Below are 18593 nucleotides of genomic sequence, written 5' to 3'. Positions count from 1 at the left end.
GCCACCAACCCAGTAGGCTCCATTTATCAGCTTAAGGGTGGACCTTCAAAGCTTGGAGGGATAAGAGAATAGCAGAGTTGAAAGGGATCTTGGAGATCTTCTAGTCCAACCCCCCCCCCCCACCGCTGCTCAAGCAGATGACCCTAGACCATTCCAGACAAATGGCTGTCCTGTCCCTTCTTCAAAGCCTCCAATGATGGAGCCCCTACAACTTCTGAAGGCAAGGTGTTCCACGGGTGTATTGTTCTCGCTGTCAGAAAATTTCCTCTGAGTTTCAGGTTGCTTCTCTCCTTGATTAGTTTCCACCCATTGCTTCTTGCCCTTCCTTTGGATGCTTTGGAAAATCGTTTGATCCCCTCTTTTTTTGGCAGCCCCTCAAATATTGGAACACTGGATCTCAAGGTAGAGATATATTTCTTCAGCTTTGGTAACTCACAGCAATTGCACCAGTCACAAGCAGCAGAAATATTCTTAATATTCACATCTTAATCCACGCTTATGTGAACTGAGACAATATTTTAAAAGTAATAGATATTTTTGAAAGTGTTTTAGTTGAAACTACCATAAAAAGTCCCCCCCTGAATCTTCTTATGGGGATAAACCGTTCCCCCAATATTAGCAAGTGGATTTCATCAGAAACCCCACACAGTATACATTGATGAAGATTCTCAGTCATCCAGGTAGAATTGTCTGAACGTTGAATCATGACAACTGGACTTATAAGGCAACTTGTAAGTCTACTTGCCATGATTCAACTTTCAGACATGTACTGTACATTTCATAATGCAGAATATATGAGGTTGAAGGTTAAACTGTGGAGTTCTGGATGTTTTCTGACCTTCTCTTCTGCAGATGTTTCATTACCAAGCTAAGTAGCAACATGAGTGCATGGAATTGGTGGTGGCATTTGCTGGCTGTTTATTTGTGATGGATGGTCCTACCAGTTTTTGATTGGGTTATTTTTTTTCTCTTCCTTGATTGCTTTTTGGGTGGGATCTTTTAAATTCTTTATCTTAAAAGAATTTAAGATAAGTTCTTTACAATTTATCTGGCTGCTGATTAATAGGCATGAGATGAGGAAGGATGTGTTTAGGTGAGGTTTCGCACTGTCAACCAGCTTCAGATAAAAAAGAATGAAACATCTGTAAGAAGAGAAACAAGCTCTAAGAAGACCAAGAATCCAACAAGCTTCAGAAATGACAGGCTCTGGACAAAGTCTCAGTCTAGAACATGGATATCCTTTGGCAATTTTAAAAACCTGTGGACCAACTCCCAGAATTCTCCAGCAAGCCATGTTGGCTGGGAATTCTGGAAGTGGAAATCCACAAGTGTTAAGGCTGCCAAGACTGGACATCCTTAACCCAGGCATTTCAGTTTCTCTTCAGTCCAAGCACCCGTTTCCTCCCTTTTTCAATAGGCAAAGCTCAAAACAAGATACTGTAGTTCCTAGCTCTCACCGTTAAACCCAGCGATCTATGCGCCAAAAGTGATACGCTGAAAAAGTAGATAGTGTAAACTAAAAAATACTCCTTCGGTCTTTTTAGTTGCCAGCAGACAGGGAGTGTGGGAAAGCAGTACATTCCTTAAATGCTTCAGTTAATCGCCTTGGCAGCCGAAGCTGTTGGCGTGCAAGGTTATTACTGGGGAGCGTGATTGATGACTCTTGGCTATGGGTGTGTCTCATTGGAGAATATACATCCACGGGGTGGGGGGAAGGCCAGGGTCAAGGGTTAAAAGAATGATGTGTCGGAGACGGCTGCAACCAGGAAACGCTGACATGTGCAACTCCTAATAAATCAATCTTTTCTACTCTGAGAGATGCGGCTAGAGACTTGTGATTTGAATGGGGGGTGCATGTTGGAGCCTCAGGATAGCTCAGATAGGACACGTTCTCCCCTGAAATTCCACAAAATAATGCGCCTTTATAAAAGGCCTTTATAAGATACACCTGTACAAAACTGGGCTCCACCTGGGCCAGCAGCTACTCCAGAGAAATCACTTGAAGTAGTTCAACCTCAGAAGTTGTTCCAAAGAGGGTCTTCCCAGGGGGCAAGTAGGCTGAAGGGAAAGGCCAACCAGGGAACCTACGCAGAATCCATGGAAGAAGGTTCAGGAGATGTTTGGTTGGAATTCAGACCCATCACGTGGTCCTGTGGAGATGGGGGTAACTCTTGATGGTCCTTATGATGGCTTCATCCAGGCGAACCACCGGCTTGTAGCCCATGTCCCGTTTGGCCCTCTCGCAGCTATAATAATGGAAGGTCCCCGCAAGAGCAACCCTCATGGGAGTGAAGGTGGGACGAATGGCAACAAGGGGACTCAGCAGCAGCAAAACAAGGGAGAAGAGAAGGGCTAAATAATACGCTAGCCAGTAAGGGATGTGATATTTAGGAGGGTCATAGTGCAGGCCGGTGAGGATGCGACTCAAGAATTCCCAGAAGGGAACGGGCTCATCATTTGTGATGTGAAAAGCCTACAAGACAAACAAGGAAACGGGAGGGAGGGAAGTTAATAAACTAAGAGGACAAGAAACACGCCCAAGAATATCAGGGGGAAGATGAGACAATCCATACAAGGTAATTACCTCTTTGATTTACATCCCATCTTCCCTTTAGGAGCTAAAGGAGGCATCCATAGAAGCCTCTCCTCCGATTTTCTAACTCACCAACTTTCTGAGGCGGGTGGGGTTGACGATGGACCTCTTCTAAGACCAGAACTTAAATGCTAATATCCCCATGGGCTCTCTGCCCTTAAGCCAGGGACAGGCAAACTTTCTTCAATCCATGGCACAAAATGTAAACAATTCAGAGCCATCTTGGGTTGAGGCTCCTTAACTGCAGAAACACGAGGGTGCCCTTCTGAGGGACACTAAAGATGACCCTGAAGGTTTGCTGCCTTTGGTCCTGTTAAAAATGTTAAGGAGCAGTTTCATCCTTCAACTATTACAAAGTCTGCGCTACTATTACTGTTAATCTTCTCATCCCTCCTTGTCACCCATCCCCTCCCACTTGTGACTGTAGGACTGTAACTTTGTCGCTTGTATCCTTACGATTTATATTGACTGCTTCCTAGGTGGCCCTGACACAAGTCAAGCTGGCCAACGCCTCCCTGGTCACACCCAGCCCTCCCCCGCAGCCTTCAATGAAATTGAGTTTGATGCCTCTGTCTTAAGAGGAAAGTCTAAAAACATCTCAGGAGAAGTGAAGGAGAACATGAGGTTTCAAATTTTCATGATGCTTCAGGCAGTGTGTGTGTGTGTGTGTGTGTGTGTGTGTGTGTGTGTGTATGTGATTAGGAAAACTTTCTTGCAAGAGAAATGCCTGAGAATGCATGGGGCTACATCCCTTTTTATGTTTTTGGCATCCATGCAGAAATGGCTTTTATGCTGCTTTCTTACAAGACGTTTTCCTGACTTCGCAGTGTAGATTAACTCCCTGAAATTCTCTGCTGATTTGTAAGAAAAGGACCGGAGTGAATGAAGGGATCAGCAAGTGATCGGTCTTAATTCAGAGGTGAAGAAAAATAAAATTTTAGAATAGCAATAGGCCTTAGACATATATCCTGCTTCACAGTGCTTTACAGCCCTAAGTGGCTTACAGACTCAGCCTATTGCCCCTCAACAATCTGGGTCCTCATTTTACCCACCTCAGAAGGATGGAAGGCTGAGTTAACCTTGAGCCAGTGAAGATTAAACTGCTGGCAATGGGCAGAATTAGCCTGCAATGCTGCATTCTAACCACTGGGAAGGAAGGAAGGAAGGAAGGAAGGAAGGAAGGAAGGAAGGAAGGAAGGAAGGAAGGAAGGAAGGAAGGAAGGAAGGAAGGAAGGAAGGAAGGAAGGGAGGGAGGGAAGGGCAATGGCATAGACTTATATACCGCTTCACAATGCTTTACAGCCCTCTCTAAGCGATTTACAGAGCCAGCATTTTGCCCCAACAATCTGGGTCCTCATTTTACCCTCCTCGGAAGGATGGAAGGATGAGCCGGTCAGGATCGAACTCTTTGCAGTGGGCAGAGTTAGCCTGCGGTACTGCATTCTAACCACTGCGCCACCACGGCTCTAATATGTTTTAAAGCCTTACAGGAAACTCCTTCCATTTTTGAAAAAGTGATCCTTGATTTAAGAAAAGCTGCTTGCTCCAGGTCTAAGTTTCAGGCAACGGTGAAGTGGCTGGCCTTACCTTTCCACACACTGGAGATTCTTTTTGAAGCTGCTCTGCAGCCAGGATGTGCCCATGGACCACGTTTTCCACATAGGTAAAATCCACCAAATTCTTCCCATTACTGTTCAGAAGAGAAAAAAGAGTCCAAGGAACAATAAAATGCAAACTCTAAAATACACGAGTCGCTCTGGATGCATCATTAATTGTACAAGCGCTATTAACACATAACTTTTTTTCCTAATTTTATCAGCTGACTATCCAGACAATATCATTTTAGTTTAAAAATACATTTTAATTCTTTTTTAATTTATTTATTTTTAAAGGGTGCTTTTTAGAGAGCAATATTTTGAGAATGGGACAGACAAGTGAATAACAGTAACAGTATTGCGATGATTACCAAATCGCCAAGCTTTGCACCACAATATAATGAAACTTGTTGGCAATAATGTTCCCCTTAAACAGACCAGCAGGAAATTAAGGATCATTAAAAACTTGTTAAAAGCCACCACAGTGAAATGCAAGTAATTAAGAATAAATGAATCATTGGCCATGTGTTATTTCAATTGGGAAAGATTTCATAGACGCAAGCTGTAGCCAAAACATTCTTTGTGCAATAGCACCAGGCAAATTATTAGAAAGCAAAGGCAATTATTTCTGGACTCAGGTGCTCATTCCAGATGAGTAAATGGTGCAAGAAGTATAAACAGAATTGACTTGCAACATGTGGAAAATATGTGTAGCTCAAAGTCGAATGTTGGGGTTTTCTCCCAGTTGGCTTCTCTTTCAGCAGTCAAGGAGCATCATGTGTGCAAAGTTACATCGGGAGTCTCCAAACTTGGCAAGTGTCATCTGGTGCTCCATTCAAAATCAAAGAAACACTTAAGGCTCCGTTAATTAGAGAGAAAAAATACCTTTTATTGGAAATCAAGTGGTAGCATCAAAGGAATTCTGAATCTGAGGAATTGAGTGCGAAAATCACATATACAAAGTGATGGCAACATTCCCACCCACAGTAGTTCAAACTGTCCACCCAATTAGAAATTGTATATAATGTCATGTGGGCATCTTCAGGTGGTGATGAAGCATCTGTCCGTCGACCTTGGCCTATTTTGATAAAGAGGTGCGCTTGCGCATAGCACAGCAAAGAAGCATAAACAAGAAAGTTTTTCCCCAACTTATACAGTATTTTCTCTCAAACCTCCAGCGCACTTCCCATAACTATTTCACTACTACTCCCCCCGTTACTTATGACAGCCGAAAGATGCAAAGCAAAGGAAAGAAATCTTGAAGGCTGACAAGCAAGTTTAAGATCTGTGGACTTTAGCTCCCAGAATTCTCCAGCATGGCTAGCTGATGAATTCTGGAAATTTAAGTCCACAAAGTCTTAAACTTGCCAAGTCTGGAGACTCCCAAGTTATGCAACTTCCTGTGTGTTTTGGGTGGTAGCTTGTCCTACCAGCCTTGATTTGTTTCTGTTGATCAAATAATCTGAGTGTTGAGAAGGAAGGATGCAGGGGTGGGATTCACATTTTTTAACAACCGGTTCTGTGGGCGTGTCTAGGTGCGCGTGGCCATGTCACTGGGTGGGCGTGGCTTCTTTTTTTTGCAGCACCCCCCCGGGGGGGGGGGGTTGCCTCCATTCTTGGGCCTCCTGGGCCTCAGGGAAGCCTCCTGGGGGGCGTTTTTGCTCCCAGGAAGCTTCCCTGGGGCCCAGGAAGGCAAAAAAGGGATCATGGGGTGAGGGGACACACAGCACCCCATCCCCCACACCCAATCCATTCACCCCACCCCCATGCATCCCTTTTTGCCTTCTGGGCCTCAGGGAAGCCTCCTGGGCGAAGCAGTAAACAGCGAGGGGGATCCCGGAACAGCTGATCATCGGAACAGCTGATCGACAGGAGGGGGGGGGGAAGAAATACCTTAAGGCCATGATGGCGAACCTAAGGTGGCACACAGAGCCATTTGTGCCAGCACGCGAGTTGCAGACAAACTTACCTCACTGCGCATGCGTGCGCCTCACAGCTGATTTTCAGCCAGTTTGAGGCCTTTTTTGGACTCCCAAAGGTTTGAGGAAGGCTTCTGCAGGCTTTGCAGGCCGAAAACTAGGCCCGTTTGATCACTTCCTGTTTTTCCGGAAATACCGGAAGTGATGAAATTGGCCTAGTTTTCATCTTGAAAAACCTGCAGAAGCCTGCAGAAGTCTTCCTCGAGCCTCTGGGAGGCCGAAAAAGGCCTCAAACCGGCCTAAAAACAGCTGTGAGGCGCAGTGCAGGTAAGGGGTCAGCAGCCGGGGGGGATTGTGAACACATGTGTAGGGGGTGTAGGGGGTGCGCATTGCTTTCTGGGTGTTGGCACGCGAGCGCAAGCGTGCAAGTGCGCGCACAATTTTTGGCACAGGAGCCCAAAATGTTTAGCCACCACTGCCTTAAGGAGTGACTGGGCAGGGGACAACGCAGTCAGTGATGTTGCGCAAGCGCAATAATAACTGACTGGGCAGGGAGGGGTGGGCGGAGAGGGGCGGGGCCAGCCAGGGGCACAAATTGCCGGTTCTCCGAACTGCGCAGTATTGTAACAACCAGTTCTATAGAACCGGTCCGAACCGGCAGAATCCCACCCCTGGAAAGATGTGTTCAAGGCTGTTCTCTTCCTTATGCAGTGATAAGGTTACCGGGCAACATCTGCAAGAAGAAATGCAAGCACAAAGAACACAAGGAACCTCGTAGATGGAACTTGACTTACCCAATGATGAATTTCATTTTGCCGCTCTTGGCTGCCTGGATGAGGACTGGAACAAGTTGAGGGTCCCGAGGTCCAAATATGCCATGTGGACGGATAGCAGTGGTGAAGAAATTCCGCTCTGGATCATTGGCCTCTAGCACCTCCTAAAAATAAAACAAAAACAGTCCATGTAGATCTACCAAGAGCAAAATGAAGTATCATGAACCCCAAAAGATCCAGACCTTCTCCTGCAGAATCTTTGTTTCTGTATAGTAATCAATGGGCTTCTTGGCATAAGGGAGATCTTCTGTTCCATTCTTGATGTCCGTACCTTCGAAGACAACGCTGGCACTGCTGGTCAACACCAATTTCTGCCAAAGAGTAGGAAGAAAAACGTCAAGGGAGTTATCGAAACACATTGACTGCCAGACCAAGTTAGAGCAATACAAGATTAAGAGAAGCAACCTGCAATTAAGGAGAAACTTCCAAACAGTTGGGACAATTAACCAGTGGAACAGAAGTTGCCTTTAGAAGTTGTGGGTGATCCATCCCTGGAAGTTTTTAAAAAGAGACTGGACAGTCACTTGTCTGAAATGGTACAGGGCCATGATGGTGAATCTATGGCATACGTGACACAGGTGGCACGCAGAGCCATTTGTGCCGGCATGCTAGCTGCAGGCAAACTTACCTCACTGCGCATGCGTGCGCCTCACAGCTGATTTTCAGCCGGTTTGAGGCCTTTTTCAGACTACCAGAGGTTTGAGGAAGGCTTCTGCAGGCTTTGCAGGCCGAAAACTAGGCCCATTTTATCACTTCCTGTTTTTCTGGAAATACCGGAAGTGATGAAACGGGCCTAGTTTTCATCCTGAAAAACCTGCAGAAGTCTTCCTCGAGCTTCTGGGAGACCGAAAAAGGCCCCAAAGCTGGACGAAAATAAGCTGTGAGGTGCAGTGCAGGTAAGGGGTGCAGCGGCGGGGTGGTGGTAGATGGGGATTGAGCACGCATGCGTAGTGGGGCTTCTGGGTGCTGGCCCGCAAAGCATGCAAGTGCACGCACAATTTTTTGGCACAGGAGCCCAAAAAGGTTAGCCACCACTGGTATAGGGTCTCCTGCTTGAGCAGGGGGCTGGACTAGAAGACCTCCAAGCTCTCTTCCAGCTCATTCTATTCTAACCCCCTTGCTGGATTCAGGTCTATAAACTGCTGCTCTTCTCTATCGATACAAGTAGTTCAGAGTATTATTTCTGAAAAGACTACCAGGGAGGCCTTGATGAAAATAGAAGCTGTCTTCTAATACTACGTTCCACCATATTGAAGACATGTTGCTTCTAGATAGCAGATGACACCCTCCTTTTTCATTGTACTGAAGCGATTAAGTGATTAAAAACTCAACGGATTAAAAAAAAATCTCCATAAAGACTAGGAGAAAAAAAGGACGCTTAGTTCTAAGATGCTAGCCTAGCAACCAGGCGCCCGTTGAGTTCTAGCCCTGCTAATCATTCTTTCTTAGCCCAACTGACCTGTTGGAAAATAGAAGTCCATGAGTATTAGGTATGTTCACATCACCTTAAATTATATATATATATAAATGGTGGGATTAAAAATATGTAATAACCACAATTTCAAGAACGTCAACTCGTAAAACATTCCTATGCCTGTTTTCAAGTTGCCATAAACAAGGGGAGAGGAAATATGAAGGAGCAGTCTGGCAGTAAAACCAGAAGTACATTCCACCATTATCTTAAAAGGGTTGCAGCTAGGCTACCAGATCTTCTGGCTGGAAAATCCTTCATTGGAGAACGTGATTGATGACACCCGGCCCGTGAATGTGCTTCATTGGAGAATCTGATTTATGATACACCCAGGGGTAAAAGGGGGGGGAAACAGGGTCACAGGTGACTCTGAATTACGTATGCCAGAGTTGGCTTCATTTATGTTAATGCCGGCATGTTGCTTCTAATAAATCTTCTGAGGTTTTTTGAGGCTTGGCTTGAGGCTCATGGTTTAATTAGGGCGATCGCTGGAACCCTGACAAACAGATCACTACAAGAGACTACGCCTTTTCACCCCCAGGAACTTTGCAGTGATTTATTTTTTTTCTGTCTTAGGTCCGGAGCAGGGGTGGGATGCTACCGGTTCTGCCTGGCTCTATAGAACTGGTAGCTCTGAAGAGCAGCAGACACCAAACCAGTTCTGTGTCTGCTGCTGTTTGGCCCACCCACCCGCCCGGTCTCTTACCTGTCCTTTATTTCCTGCTTTTTCAACCTCAGCTGCTTTGCGCGGCACACCTGAGGTTCAAAAAGCAGGGGGAAAGAGACTTTTCAAACCTTGCGCACCTGCGCGCTGCACTTTTCAGCTCTCCGGGCGGCACAGGGTGCAGGCACAAAACGTGGTCACCAAACCAATAGTAACCCCGATTGAATCCTACCCCTGGTCTGGAGGGACCTGTTCATGTCCTCAAGGAGCCCCTGAGATCCACAGAAACCGCTTTGAAAAGCCCCATTTTAGACCGCTAATGTTTCCAAGATAAGAGTCATCAGGGGCAGTTATTTCTTGCTTGTGTTTGCGCTTCAAAATTCTCGTTCAACCCTTACTTGGACGCCAGCTTCTTTACAAGCCTCAATGACTGTCTTGGTCCCCAAATAATTGACGCGGTAAAAAAGTTCCCGATTGTTGCTAGAAGGTGCAGGCGAGGCACAATGAAACGCCACGGTCACACCCTGTAGAGCTGGGAGTAGATCCTGTGATGGAGAAGAGATACAAAGAACTGGAAAGGCTGTTGCATCAAACCGTTGAAGGAGGCCATCTCCATTGGATGCCTGTGCAACTTCTACTTCAAAACCTCTAGATAGCTAGAAGCAAGAATGTTGGTGAATCTGAAATTGACTCCAGCTGAAAGACACCAGTCTGGAGGGACCTCTAAGAGGTGAGCTAAAGAGGAAATTCCAGTTATTCAGAGACTCTTAGATCTTAAGGTATCTTGTAGCAGAAATCAGAAATGTTGGAAGCATTTAGCATGTGAGATGTAGGAAACGTTCTTTAAAGTAGTGTATACCAAGGCTGTCAAACTCGATTTCATTGAGGACCGTATCAGGGTTGTGTTTGACTTTGGAGGGGTGGGGCATAGCTGGAGGTGGGCGTGGCCATGTTGGGCGTGACACGGGACTCATGTCGGGGGTACCTGTGGTGACCAAGTGCTAAGGCAGGACTTCCCTGAGACTCCCCGCTCCCTCTCATTATAATCTCCTTCCTTCCTATTCTTCTTCTTCCTTCCCATCTTTCCTTATTTTTCCTCCCTTGCTCTCTTCCCATCTTCTCTTCTTTCTCTTTGTCTTTCCTCTTTCCCTTTCTCCTTTCCTGTCCCTTCTTGCATGCTCAAATGCAAAAGGGGAAACATTTCTCCTTTGGTTTCATTTTTAGTTTGTTTTGATAGGCCTCTGTCAGAGAAAACAAAGCGTGCGCCTTCCCCGTGCCCTGTTTTCGGCCTACACAGCCTCCTGCAGCCCTCTGCCAATGAAAACAGAGCATGGGGGACCGCATGATGCATCCCCCTGAGCTCAGTTTTCACTGGCAGAGGCACCACGGGCCAATCCTTTGCTGTTTCCAGTTCCAGCCCACAAGCCTTTGAGTTGGACACCCCTGGGATACACATTAGAGCAGATTTTAACTTTGCAACATTTCCCAACACAGGAGGGTGGAAATTCCCAGAATTCTCATTTTAACTCCTAAACAGCCTTCCATCAACTCTAGTCAGAAGGCTGAAGACCAACAAACTTCATGTTGACCATACCTGAACCATGTCCATTTATCTCCGTTTGTTCCTTACCTCTTTCTTGCAGAGATTGCCCAAGTAAAACTGCACCTGGCTGTTATCAAAACCTTTGTGAATGTCAAACACATTGACCGAGTAGCCTTTTTCCACCAGCTGTTCTACCAGATGTTGACCAAGAAATCCTGAGCCACCAATCACGATGCATTTTTTACTAGCCTGCAGGAAACGGATATAAATGGATCACAGTGTTTTTCCAAATACATCATTATTGGTTTTTATGAGCACAGAAAGCAACAAGTAAGAATTCACGCCAATAACAGCCACTGCAGGACAAAAAAACCCCACAACCCTTCAGTGCAATGAGCCTCGGTGGCGCAGTGGTTAGAGTGCAGTACTGCAGGCTACTTCTGCTGACTGTTGGCTACCTGCAATTTGGCAGTTCAAATCCCACCAGGTTCAAGGTTCAGCCTTCCTTCTTTCCAAGGTGGGTAAAATGGAGACCCAGATTGTTGGGGGCAATAGGCTGACTCTGTAAACCACTTAAGAAAGGACTGTGAAGTGGTATATAAGTCTAAGTGCTATTGCTAATGTTATATAACCTTGCTTCAAACTGTCTATGGAGCCATTTGGAGATAAAACGCTTATGTCAAAGCAAAAATATGTTTCAGAGAAATGCAAGTTTCCTTCTCAGAGAGCTAAGCTGAGAAGCAAAGAGTTATTGCAGGGATAGCTCAGGTTATAACCTTCCATATAAAATCTCAGAAATCATAACCCAGGATTTAGATCAAGGAGGGACTAGCTGATCACTTAGTCCTCCGTGGGATCTTTCCACAGTTAGCTAATGAAAACAAAAGCTACCTGGCTCAAGAAATCAAGCTACCTGAGCTGCAAAAATATCTAATTCGCAAATTTACAGTTGTTAGACTATTCCAAGTAGAAGACAGAAGATGTAATTATCTCCAAAGCAAAATTTTGAACCATGATCATTCTCCTGCACTCTTATTTTAAACCTAAGGGGTGGATCTCAAGGTCCTGGCCCAAACAGAGAAGATTCCAGGAGAGTGAAGCCCCACCTGGAAACCAGGTGAGAGAAAAGCTGGCATTTTGCAGAGAAAACGCAAGTATCTCCACTCCAATCCTCTCAGTTATACTTCCTGCATGGAAATAAAAGCAGCTCTCCACCAAAAAAGGGTATTTTGCAGAAATAAACTAACTTACTGGCCTCAAATGCGTAGTCATCTTGTCCAAAGGTTTCTCGGGAAGGGACAGCAATCCTCCAGTTCTTTTCTTGCTGTACTCAAATGACAGGAAAAGTTAATTAGAACCCTCCCATTTCCACCACCCCTAAAGTAGTTTGCAGCCTAACTTTTCTTAAAAAGCCCAATGTTTATCTCTCTTGTTAATCAGTTAAGATGAGCAACTGAACTTTCCCCTTAGGCTGATATCAGCATAGTTCCTGCAGATAAAAGGATTGCCTCTGGAATCACTCTACCTTTGCAATCCTTTCAGAGCATTAAACATTAAACTATTCCACAGCCTTTATAAAGGAAAAAAAACAGCCATTCTAAAAAGATGAAGGAAACAGGCCACCTGTACAGTTCGCCTAGCCTACATATAGAAATATTGCCTTTAAATGTGGAAGATTTATTTTAGACACTACTACTATCACTGCTTATATCATTTATGTACACTGAGAGCAAATGCACCAAAGACAAATTCCTTGTGTGTCCAATCACACATAGCTAAGAAAGTATTCTATCTGTTCTATCTATCTAACACTAACTGGAATATCACCTGAATACCATTGGCATTAGCAAGATTCCCCAACAGTCGATTGCAAAAGAAATTGGTGTTTTATTTGGAACAGTTTATATCCTGCAACAATATCTTGAACATCATCAAATAATAACTGGCTATCCCAGGTCCTTGGAAAGGACTCCATAGATAGACAAAAATGCCAAATTCAGTCCAAACATCTGGCTCATTGCACCACCCACCATAATTGTCTCAAATTGTGCTTTTTCAAAAGGTACCTGGGTCATATTAAGTTGCCTTTTGAAAAATCACCTTTGAGACGACCATGACCTGAATGACTGAGAATCTCCATATAGACAGCCAACTATAACAACAATAAAATGTATACGTCATCTGTCTGCCAGTAGCTATAGAGAGTTTACAATCTGCTAGACATGGCATGTTAGTAAATAGATAACAATTGTCTGTGCTATCAATTTCATAGTCTAGTAAGCCTTTCTTAACTGTATTCTTCTTAAAGCAAATGGAATATTTATCGGTTAAATCCCTGCAAGATTGAGAGGTGGTAGCACAGAAATATAATACATAAAATAAAAGATAAAGGAGATACAGAATATTATTTAACATGGAATAGGTTTTTATCATTGGTTAGAAACACGAGGTAGAAGTTGGAAGAGGAAAGAATCAGGTGAGGGAAACCTGGAAAGAGATACTGTTTGTATTATTGACAGAGGAATGTAAGTATTAGAACGGTAAGAGGAGTTGACATATTATACGATGGGCAGAAATTTATGTACAAAAATTTGTATATATAAATTTGCATAAATGTTATTTTGTTTTTTACTTCTGTTCCATCACAATCGGAATGCCCTGTCCAAATACACTGTATTTAACATATTAATATGTAAACAATAAAAATATATTTAAAAAAAGAAAAATAATACATAAAATACATTACAGTTCGAAGGGTCTCTTGTCATCTCCATCACCTGTCATCCTCACCTGTTTTTTTTTCTCAAAAGCTGCCAAAAAAGATATTATTAAAAAAAAAGATATTCCAAAAAAGATATGACTTAAATATATTCCGGATCTAACGGTGAGGCAAAGCAGCTTAGACAGGAAAAGGGATCTGAAGCTGCCTGTGGATCTCCCTGCCCAGGAATCGAACAGATCCAAAGAGTACAAGAAATCCCACCCAGCATCTTCTCATCTGGTCCCATTCATCCCAACAGCCACGCCCCTTTGCTTTTATACCCATGGGCGGGCAGACCACGCCCACCCCCGAGCTTCTCCAATCACATCCCGCGGCAGCGCTAGACTCCTCCTTCTCCCTTCCAAACCCCGCCCCCCACTCGCTAGGGTGAAGATCGGCCGAGAGTGGGGAGACTCGCCCCATTGGCTCTTCCGCCTTTGTGGCCAATCGGCTCTTTCTTTCACGCCCCCACTACTAAGCCAGCTCCACCTCCGCCGTTCGCCACCAATTCCCCGCCCGGGCGCGCGCCCTGCGCTCGCTGGGCCAATAGCGGGGGCGGTTTGTCCCGACGTCGGCGCGTAGCGAGAGGAGCCAATCGGAAGGCGCGACGCTGAGCGTCTGGCTGCTGGGCGACGGTTGAGCTCTCGCCGTTGTTTTGTTTTTTTCCCCCCCAACGGGCTTCCTCAGGGATCGGCGCCGCTTCCTGGGGATGGTCAGTGAGGTCGCGGCCGGGGAAAGGCCTTAGGCGGGTGGGGGTTGGTGGGTGGGAGAAGGCTGAGGCAGTGGCGGCGAAGCCAGGCACGACCTGAGGTAGCCGAAACCGCAGAGGCTTCGCTGAACGGCTGGAATTTGCATCCGTTCTCTATGCTAATGTATGCAAATTAGCTACCTGGTTTGAGGATGCGAAGCGGATCCGGCGCTCCTTTTTGTAGGATCGGGAACCAAGAAGACTTCCCCGCCACTGGATCCACTCGGGGGTCCCCCAGTCCGGGCTTCCCGCCCCGTGCACGTATGAACGCGCCGTCGGGTGGACTCGTGTCTCTTGGAAAGCCCCAGTTCAGGAGGGAAACGTCTCACAAGGCCAAAAACGGGAAGGATGGATGGGGGTGGGCCAGTTTGCTGTAAAAATGCAAGGTTTAGGGAGGGAAGAGACCCGTATGTACAAGTGGTCCTCGATTTACGACCCACAATGGAGCCCCAAGTTTTATGTTGCTGAGCGAGATATGTGTGTCAAGCGAGCTTTTGCCCCCCTTTGATACCACTTTTCCCACCACTCTAATGAAAATGCTGCCGTTATTCCTCGCTAATGGAAATGCTGCGGTTATTAAATGAGTGGACTTGCTTGTCAGGAGGTCACAAAAAAGGGGATCACATGACACCCACCCCACCCCCCTAGAACGCTGCGACCGTCATAAACATGATAGTCTTCATCGGCTTTGGTGCTAGGCTAAGACCCAAATTTGGGGGTGGTGGTGGAAAGGAGACCACCAGGTGATCCAAAGGTGCAACCTAGATTGGAAAGTCCAAGAAACATTGGCCAGTCGTCCCCGTTACATCGCCAGGGGACGATCACAAAATCACCAGCACTAGGGAGGCTGTCCTTGATCAAGAAAGGAATATCTTGCAAATAGAAAATTAGCAAAAATTAGGGTGGAGCTGAATCTTTCATCTTTGCTTTCTTTGACTGACTACTGTTCTGATTTGAGGCAGGATTTTGTTCAGCCCTGTTTAATGATATGAATATACTGTCAAGTAGTACAACCAAGGGTGCATGTGGGATATGGTCAATAAGAGTCAAGACGATGGCCAAACTTTTGTGATCAAAGTTCCCTCTTTGTTTTATGTACTGTCATTATCGGTTATTTTGACTACAAATCGAGAACATCTCTGTAGCCCAAATATAATACGTGTTTAAAAACAATTCCCTACAATAGGATCAATGCATCAACATTTTCCATTTTAACTTGCAGCCATGCTTTTTTTCCCCCCTGAGAATAAACACCAATAAAATTGGTAATAATTTTAAAAGTCGGGAAATATATGTTTAAAGTGTCATTTCAATCACAAAGTTAAGTTTTTTTTAAGGAGTATCTTTAGGGAAACTATATCCTACACAACTATACCCAGCTATGTATTAATTGTGTGAATGAAACCAGGGTATTCCTAGACAAAATACATAACTTTATTTAATTTAGGATGTGTTCAAAAAATATTAATTGAAGTCTTACACCACATCTTCAGTATGGTGCATCACTTCACATTCTGAAAATCGGAGTGGTGGTTTTTTTAAAGAGAGTAATTTAGCTACTAGGACCTCAGAGGCAGAAGTGTTTGAAACTCTTCTTCAAAGTCGGGCCAGGCTCTGTGGAATAGTCAGAAGTGAAACCCTCCAGGGAGCTGAAACTGGGTTATGTCTTTTAATATTCTCCTCTGCCTTTCATCCATGCTCTCAGGCCTCCAGCTATAAGAAAACGTCCCTGGGAGGAGCAGCTCCGAGGAAGAAAACATCTCCCAAAACCGAACTCACCGAGGAGCAGAAGCAAGAGATTCGGGAGGCCTTTGATCTCTTTGATACCGATGGGACTGGCAATATTGACGTAAAAGAGTTGAAGGCAAGCTGCAGAATATCATTGGGATGCTTTCGTTACCTGAAAGCTGGCTCCATTAATGGGCCTCTCAGAGAGATCTGTAATTTTAGATATAGAATTGTAGGGCCGGAAGGGACCTTGGAGGTCTTCTAGCCCAATCTCATCTCATCCTTTTTCCATTGTTTTCAGGTCGCCATGAGGGCCCTTGGGTTTGAACCCAAGAAGGACGAGATCAAGAAAATGATCCTTGAGATTGATAAGGAAGGGACAGGAAAGATTACCTTCAGTGACTTCCTAGGAGTGATGACCCAGAAAATGGTATGTCGTGTTATCTATAGAAACAGAATCTTTTTTTTGCTGCAACTCTCAAAGAGATTGAAAGCTGCCTGGGATTTTTCATGGTAACATTCCATTTGTCAAAGAGAGAAACCAGGCTCGGTCCTATTGTAACTCCAGATATCAAACTTCAGCTGAGAGATTGGTGGAACAATGCAACTTGCGAGGCAGAATGGAAATTCAAGCCTTTTCTGTCAACAGCTCTTCAGCAATCTTGTTCTGATTGGATGAGGAGGATGCATTTGATTGTATGTAAGCAGTACAAGCCATCTCTGGTGGAATCCTGTTTGCTGCCTTCAATTAACTGAGGGCAGAACCTGCTTTAAAATAGCAATAGCACTTAGACTTATATATTAATGCTTTACAGCTCTCTCTAAGCGGTTTACAGAGTCAGCATGTTGCCCCCAACAATCTGGGCCTTCATTATCTGGGTCCTCATTATATCAAATTTGGAAGGATGGAAGGCTGAGTCAACTTTGAGCTGATCAGGATCGAACTGCTGGCAGTCGGCAGAATAAACCCGCAATACTGCATTCTAACCATTGCGCCACCCCAATTGTTTTTGTTCCACTTTGTTTAACATGTCTGAAGGCTTGTTCTTTTTTTTTTTTTTTTTTCTTTTAGGCTGAAAAAGATTCAAAAGAAGAAATTCTGAAAGCTTTTAAGCTCTTTGATGATGATGAAACAGGCAAAATCTCTTTCAAAAACCTTAAACGCGTGGCCAAAGAACTGGGCGAGAATCTCACCGACGAGGAACTTCAGGTTAGAAACTATGTTGACTTGCTTATGTAGCGATTCTGTTATGAACAGTGCCGCTTAACTCATTTGAAATAAGCTGAACTCTGGCAAATGAACAAGTGGGAATGCAAAAGTGGGGAAAGATGAATAAACTTCAGCCAGTGGACAAAATGGATTATGTTGAGGTCAGATTGGAACAAGTAAGAAGCTCTTTGAACCAACTTTTTGAAGTCGTCTTCGTTTTCATAGTCCCGCTGTTACCTCACTTGATTTTTGCTTCTGCTGTAGGAGATGATTGACGAAGCCGATCGAGACGGAGATGGGGAAGTCAATGAGCAGGAGTTTCTGCGGATCATGAAGAAAACTAGTTTGTACTGAAATGCTTGGTCCCCACCGTGACTCCGTTTGTTGTCTCCCGTTGGCTGAGTTCAATCTCAAACAGATTCCTCTTGGAAAGAGATGAACAACAGCCTAAATCTCATAAACATTGTGAGCTACTTACAAATCACTTTCTTTTTGCAAATCCCAGCAACATCTGCTGACTCCCAGCCCATCTTTCAGTGTTGCATAGAGCAGGAAATGGGAGGCCTGGGGGCTTAAATTACAGTTGGAAGAAAGCGGTCTTATTTCTATATAGGGTGCATGTGAGGAGGGGATTTTGAATTTACATACCGAGAAACAACCTTTCTCTTTTAAAATATTGTTGTAAAGAAGCTGAAACTCTTCATTATTTGAGATTTTTTTTAGTCAAGGAGAAAACAGTTCCAGAAAGTAAATGGTTCTCCTTCAGCTCCTGCATTTGATCCATCGCTCTTCGTTCTTGTCATCTATGAAAGTGGCCTGAGTCTGGTTATAAATATTCAGATGTAGTACCTGCCTTATCTGAACATTGATACAAAGATATTGTGCACTTAATATTCTTTTTATTTCTTCTCCCGGCCAAAAAAAAAAAAAAAAAAAGCACTGAATGTAAATGGATATAACCTTAATACCGCAACTGATAAGGAAGGAGCTTGTAATAGTTTTTTTTTTTCTAAATATGGCTTGTGTTGTTAGTTGTGAACAGTAAAGCTGAGATCATACTTTATGACAGCAGACTTGTCTGGGTTTTTTATTGTGCCGGGTGCTGTTTTTAATTTTTTATTTATATAGCTTTCCTGCATAAAAATGCTGAAGGGATTTTTTTTTTTTTTTGGCAAGCAGAAACAAAAATAGGAAGAGGAAATCAAGTCTGTAAGCATTAACTGCCAGGTGTGGAAGGCCAGGTCCGCGCAACGGATTTCTGTACAGGAATCTTCTCAAACTAACAGCGCCTGCTTGAATTTAGATGAGGGGCAACAGAATTCAAGGGTGGGGTTGGACTTAGTTCGCTTGTGGCTCCACAGAGATTCTAGGCCCCTGATGGCGAACCTATGGCATGTGTGCCACAGGTGGCACATAGAGCCCTTTGAGTGGGCATGGGAGCCGCAGCCAAACTTACCTGCACTGTGCATGCACAAGCTTCTCAGCTGATGTTCGGCCTGTTTGAGGCTGTTTTCGCTCTCCCGGAGGC

The 18593-nt window shown here is 44.6% G+C and overlaps 2 protein-coding genes across 5 annotated transcripts; one reads left to right on the top strand and one right to left on the bottom strand.

The window, feature by feature from the left end:
• Positions 1–1902: 1902 nt before the first annotated feature.
• NSDHL (NAD(P) dependent 3-beta-hydroxysteroid dehydrogenase NSDHL) lies at positions 1903–13645 on the bottom strand. 4 transcript variants are annotated; one of them, XM_087972108.1, is made up of 8 exons: positions 13409–13645; positions 11870–11942; positions 10706–10867; positions 9474–9620; positions 7123–7251; positions 6902–7044; positions 4181–4283; positions 1903–2473 (listed from the first exon to the last, which is right to left on the bottom strand). In XM_087972108.1, the coding sequence occupies exons 2-8, from the start codon at positions 11888–11890 to the stop codon at positions 2141–2143; spliced, it is 1038 nt and encodes a 345-aa protein (XP_087828234.1). In that variant the 5' UTR covers positions 11891–11942; positions 13409–13645; the 3' UTR covers positions 1903–2140. The 4 variants fall into 4 exon arrangements, with proteins under 4 accessions (XP_087828234.1, XP_087828236.1, XP_087828233.1 ...); XM_087972110.1 differs by having other exon boundaries at positions 11870–11946; positions 13414–13609; XM_087972107.1 differs by lacking the exon at positions 13409–13645 and adding an exon at positions 13365–13386.
• Positions 13646–13915: 270 nt separating this feature from the next.
• CETN2 (centrin 2) lies at positions 13916–18135 on the top strand. Its single transcript, XM_026674676.2, has 5 exons — positions 13916–14091; positions 15833–15991; positions 16157–16285; positions 16928–17065; positions 17330–18135. The coding sequence occupies exons 1-5, from the start codon at positions 14089–14091 to the stop codon at positions 17417–17419; spliced, it is 519 nt and encodes a 172-aa protein (XP_026530461.1). The 5' UTR covers positions 13916–14088; the 3' UTR covers positions 17420–18135.
• Positions 18136–18593: the final 458 nt, after the last annotated feature.

Source organism: Notechis scutatus, chromosome 10 (assembly GCF_049901735.1).
Source record: "Notechis scutatus isolate UNSWTSFEM ecotype Mainland chromosome 10, rNotScu1.2, whole genome shotgun sequence".
Taxonomy (NCBI): domain Eukaryota; kingdom Metazoa; phylum Chordata; class Lepidosauria; order Squamata; family Elapidae; genus Notechis; species Notechis scutatus.
This window is presented reverse-complemented; position numbering and strand designations above follow the sequence as displayed.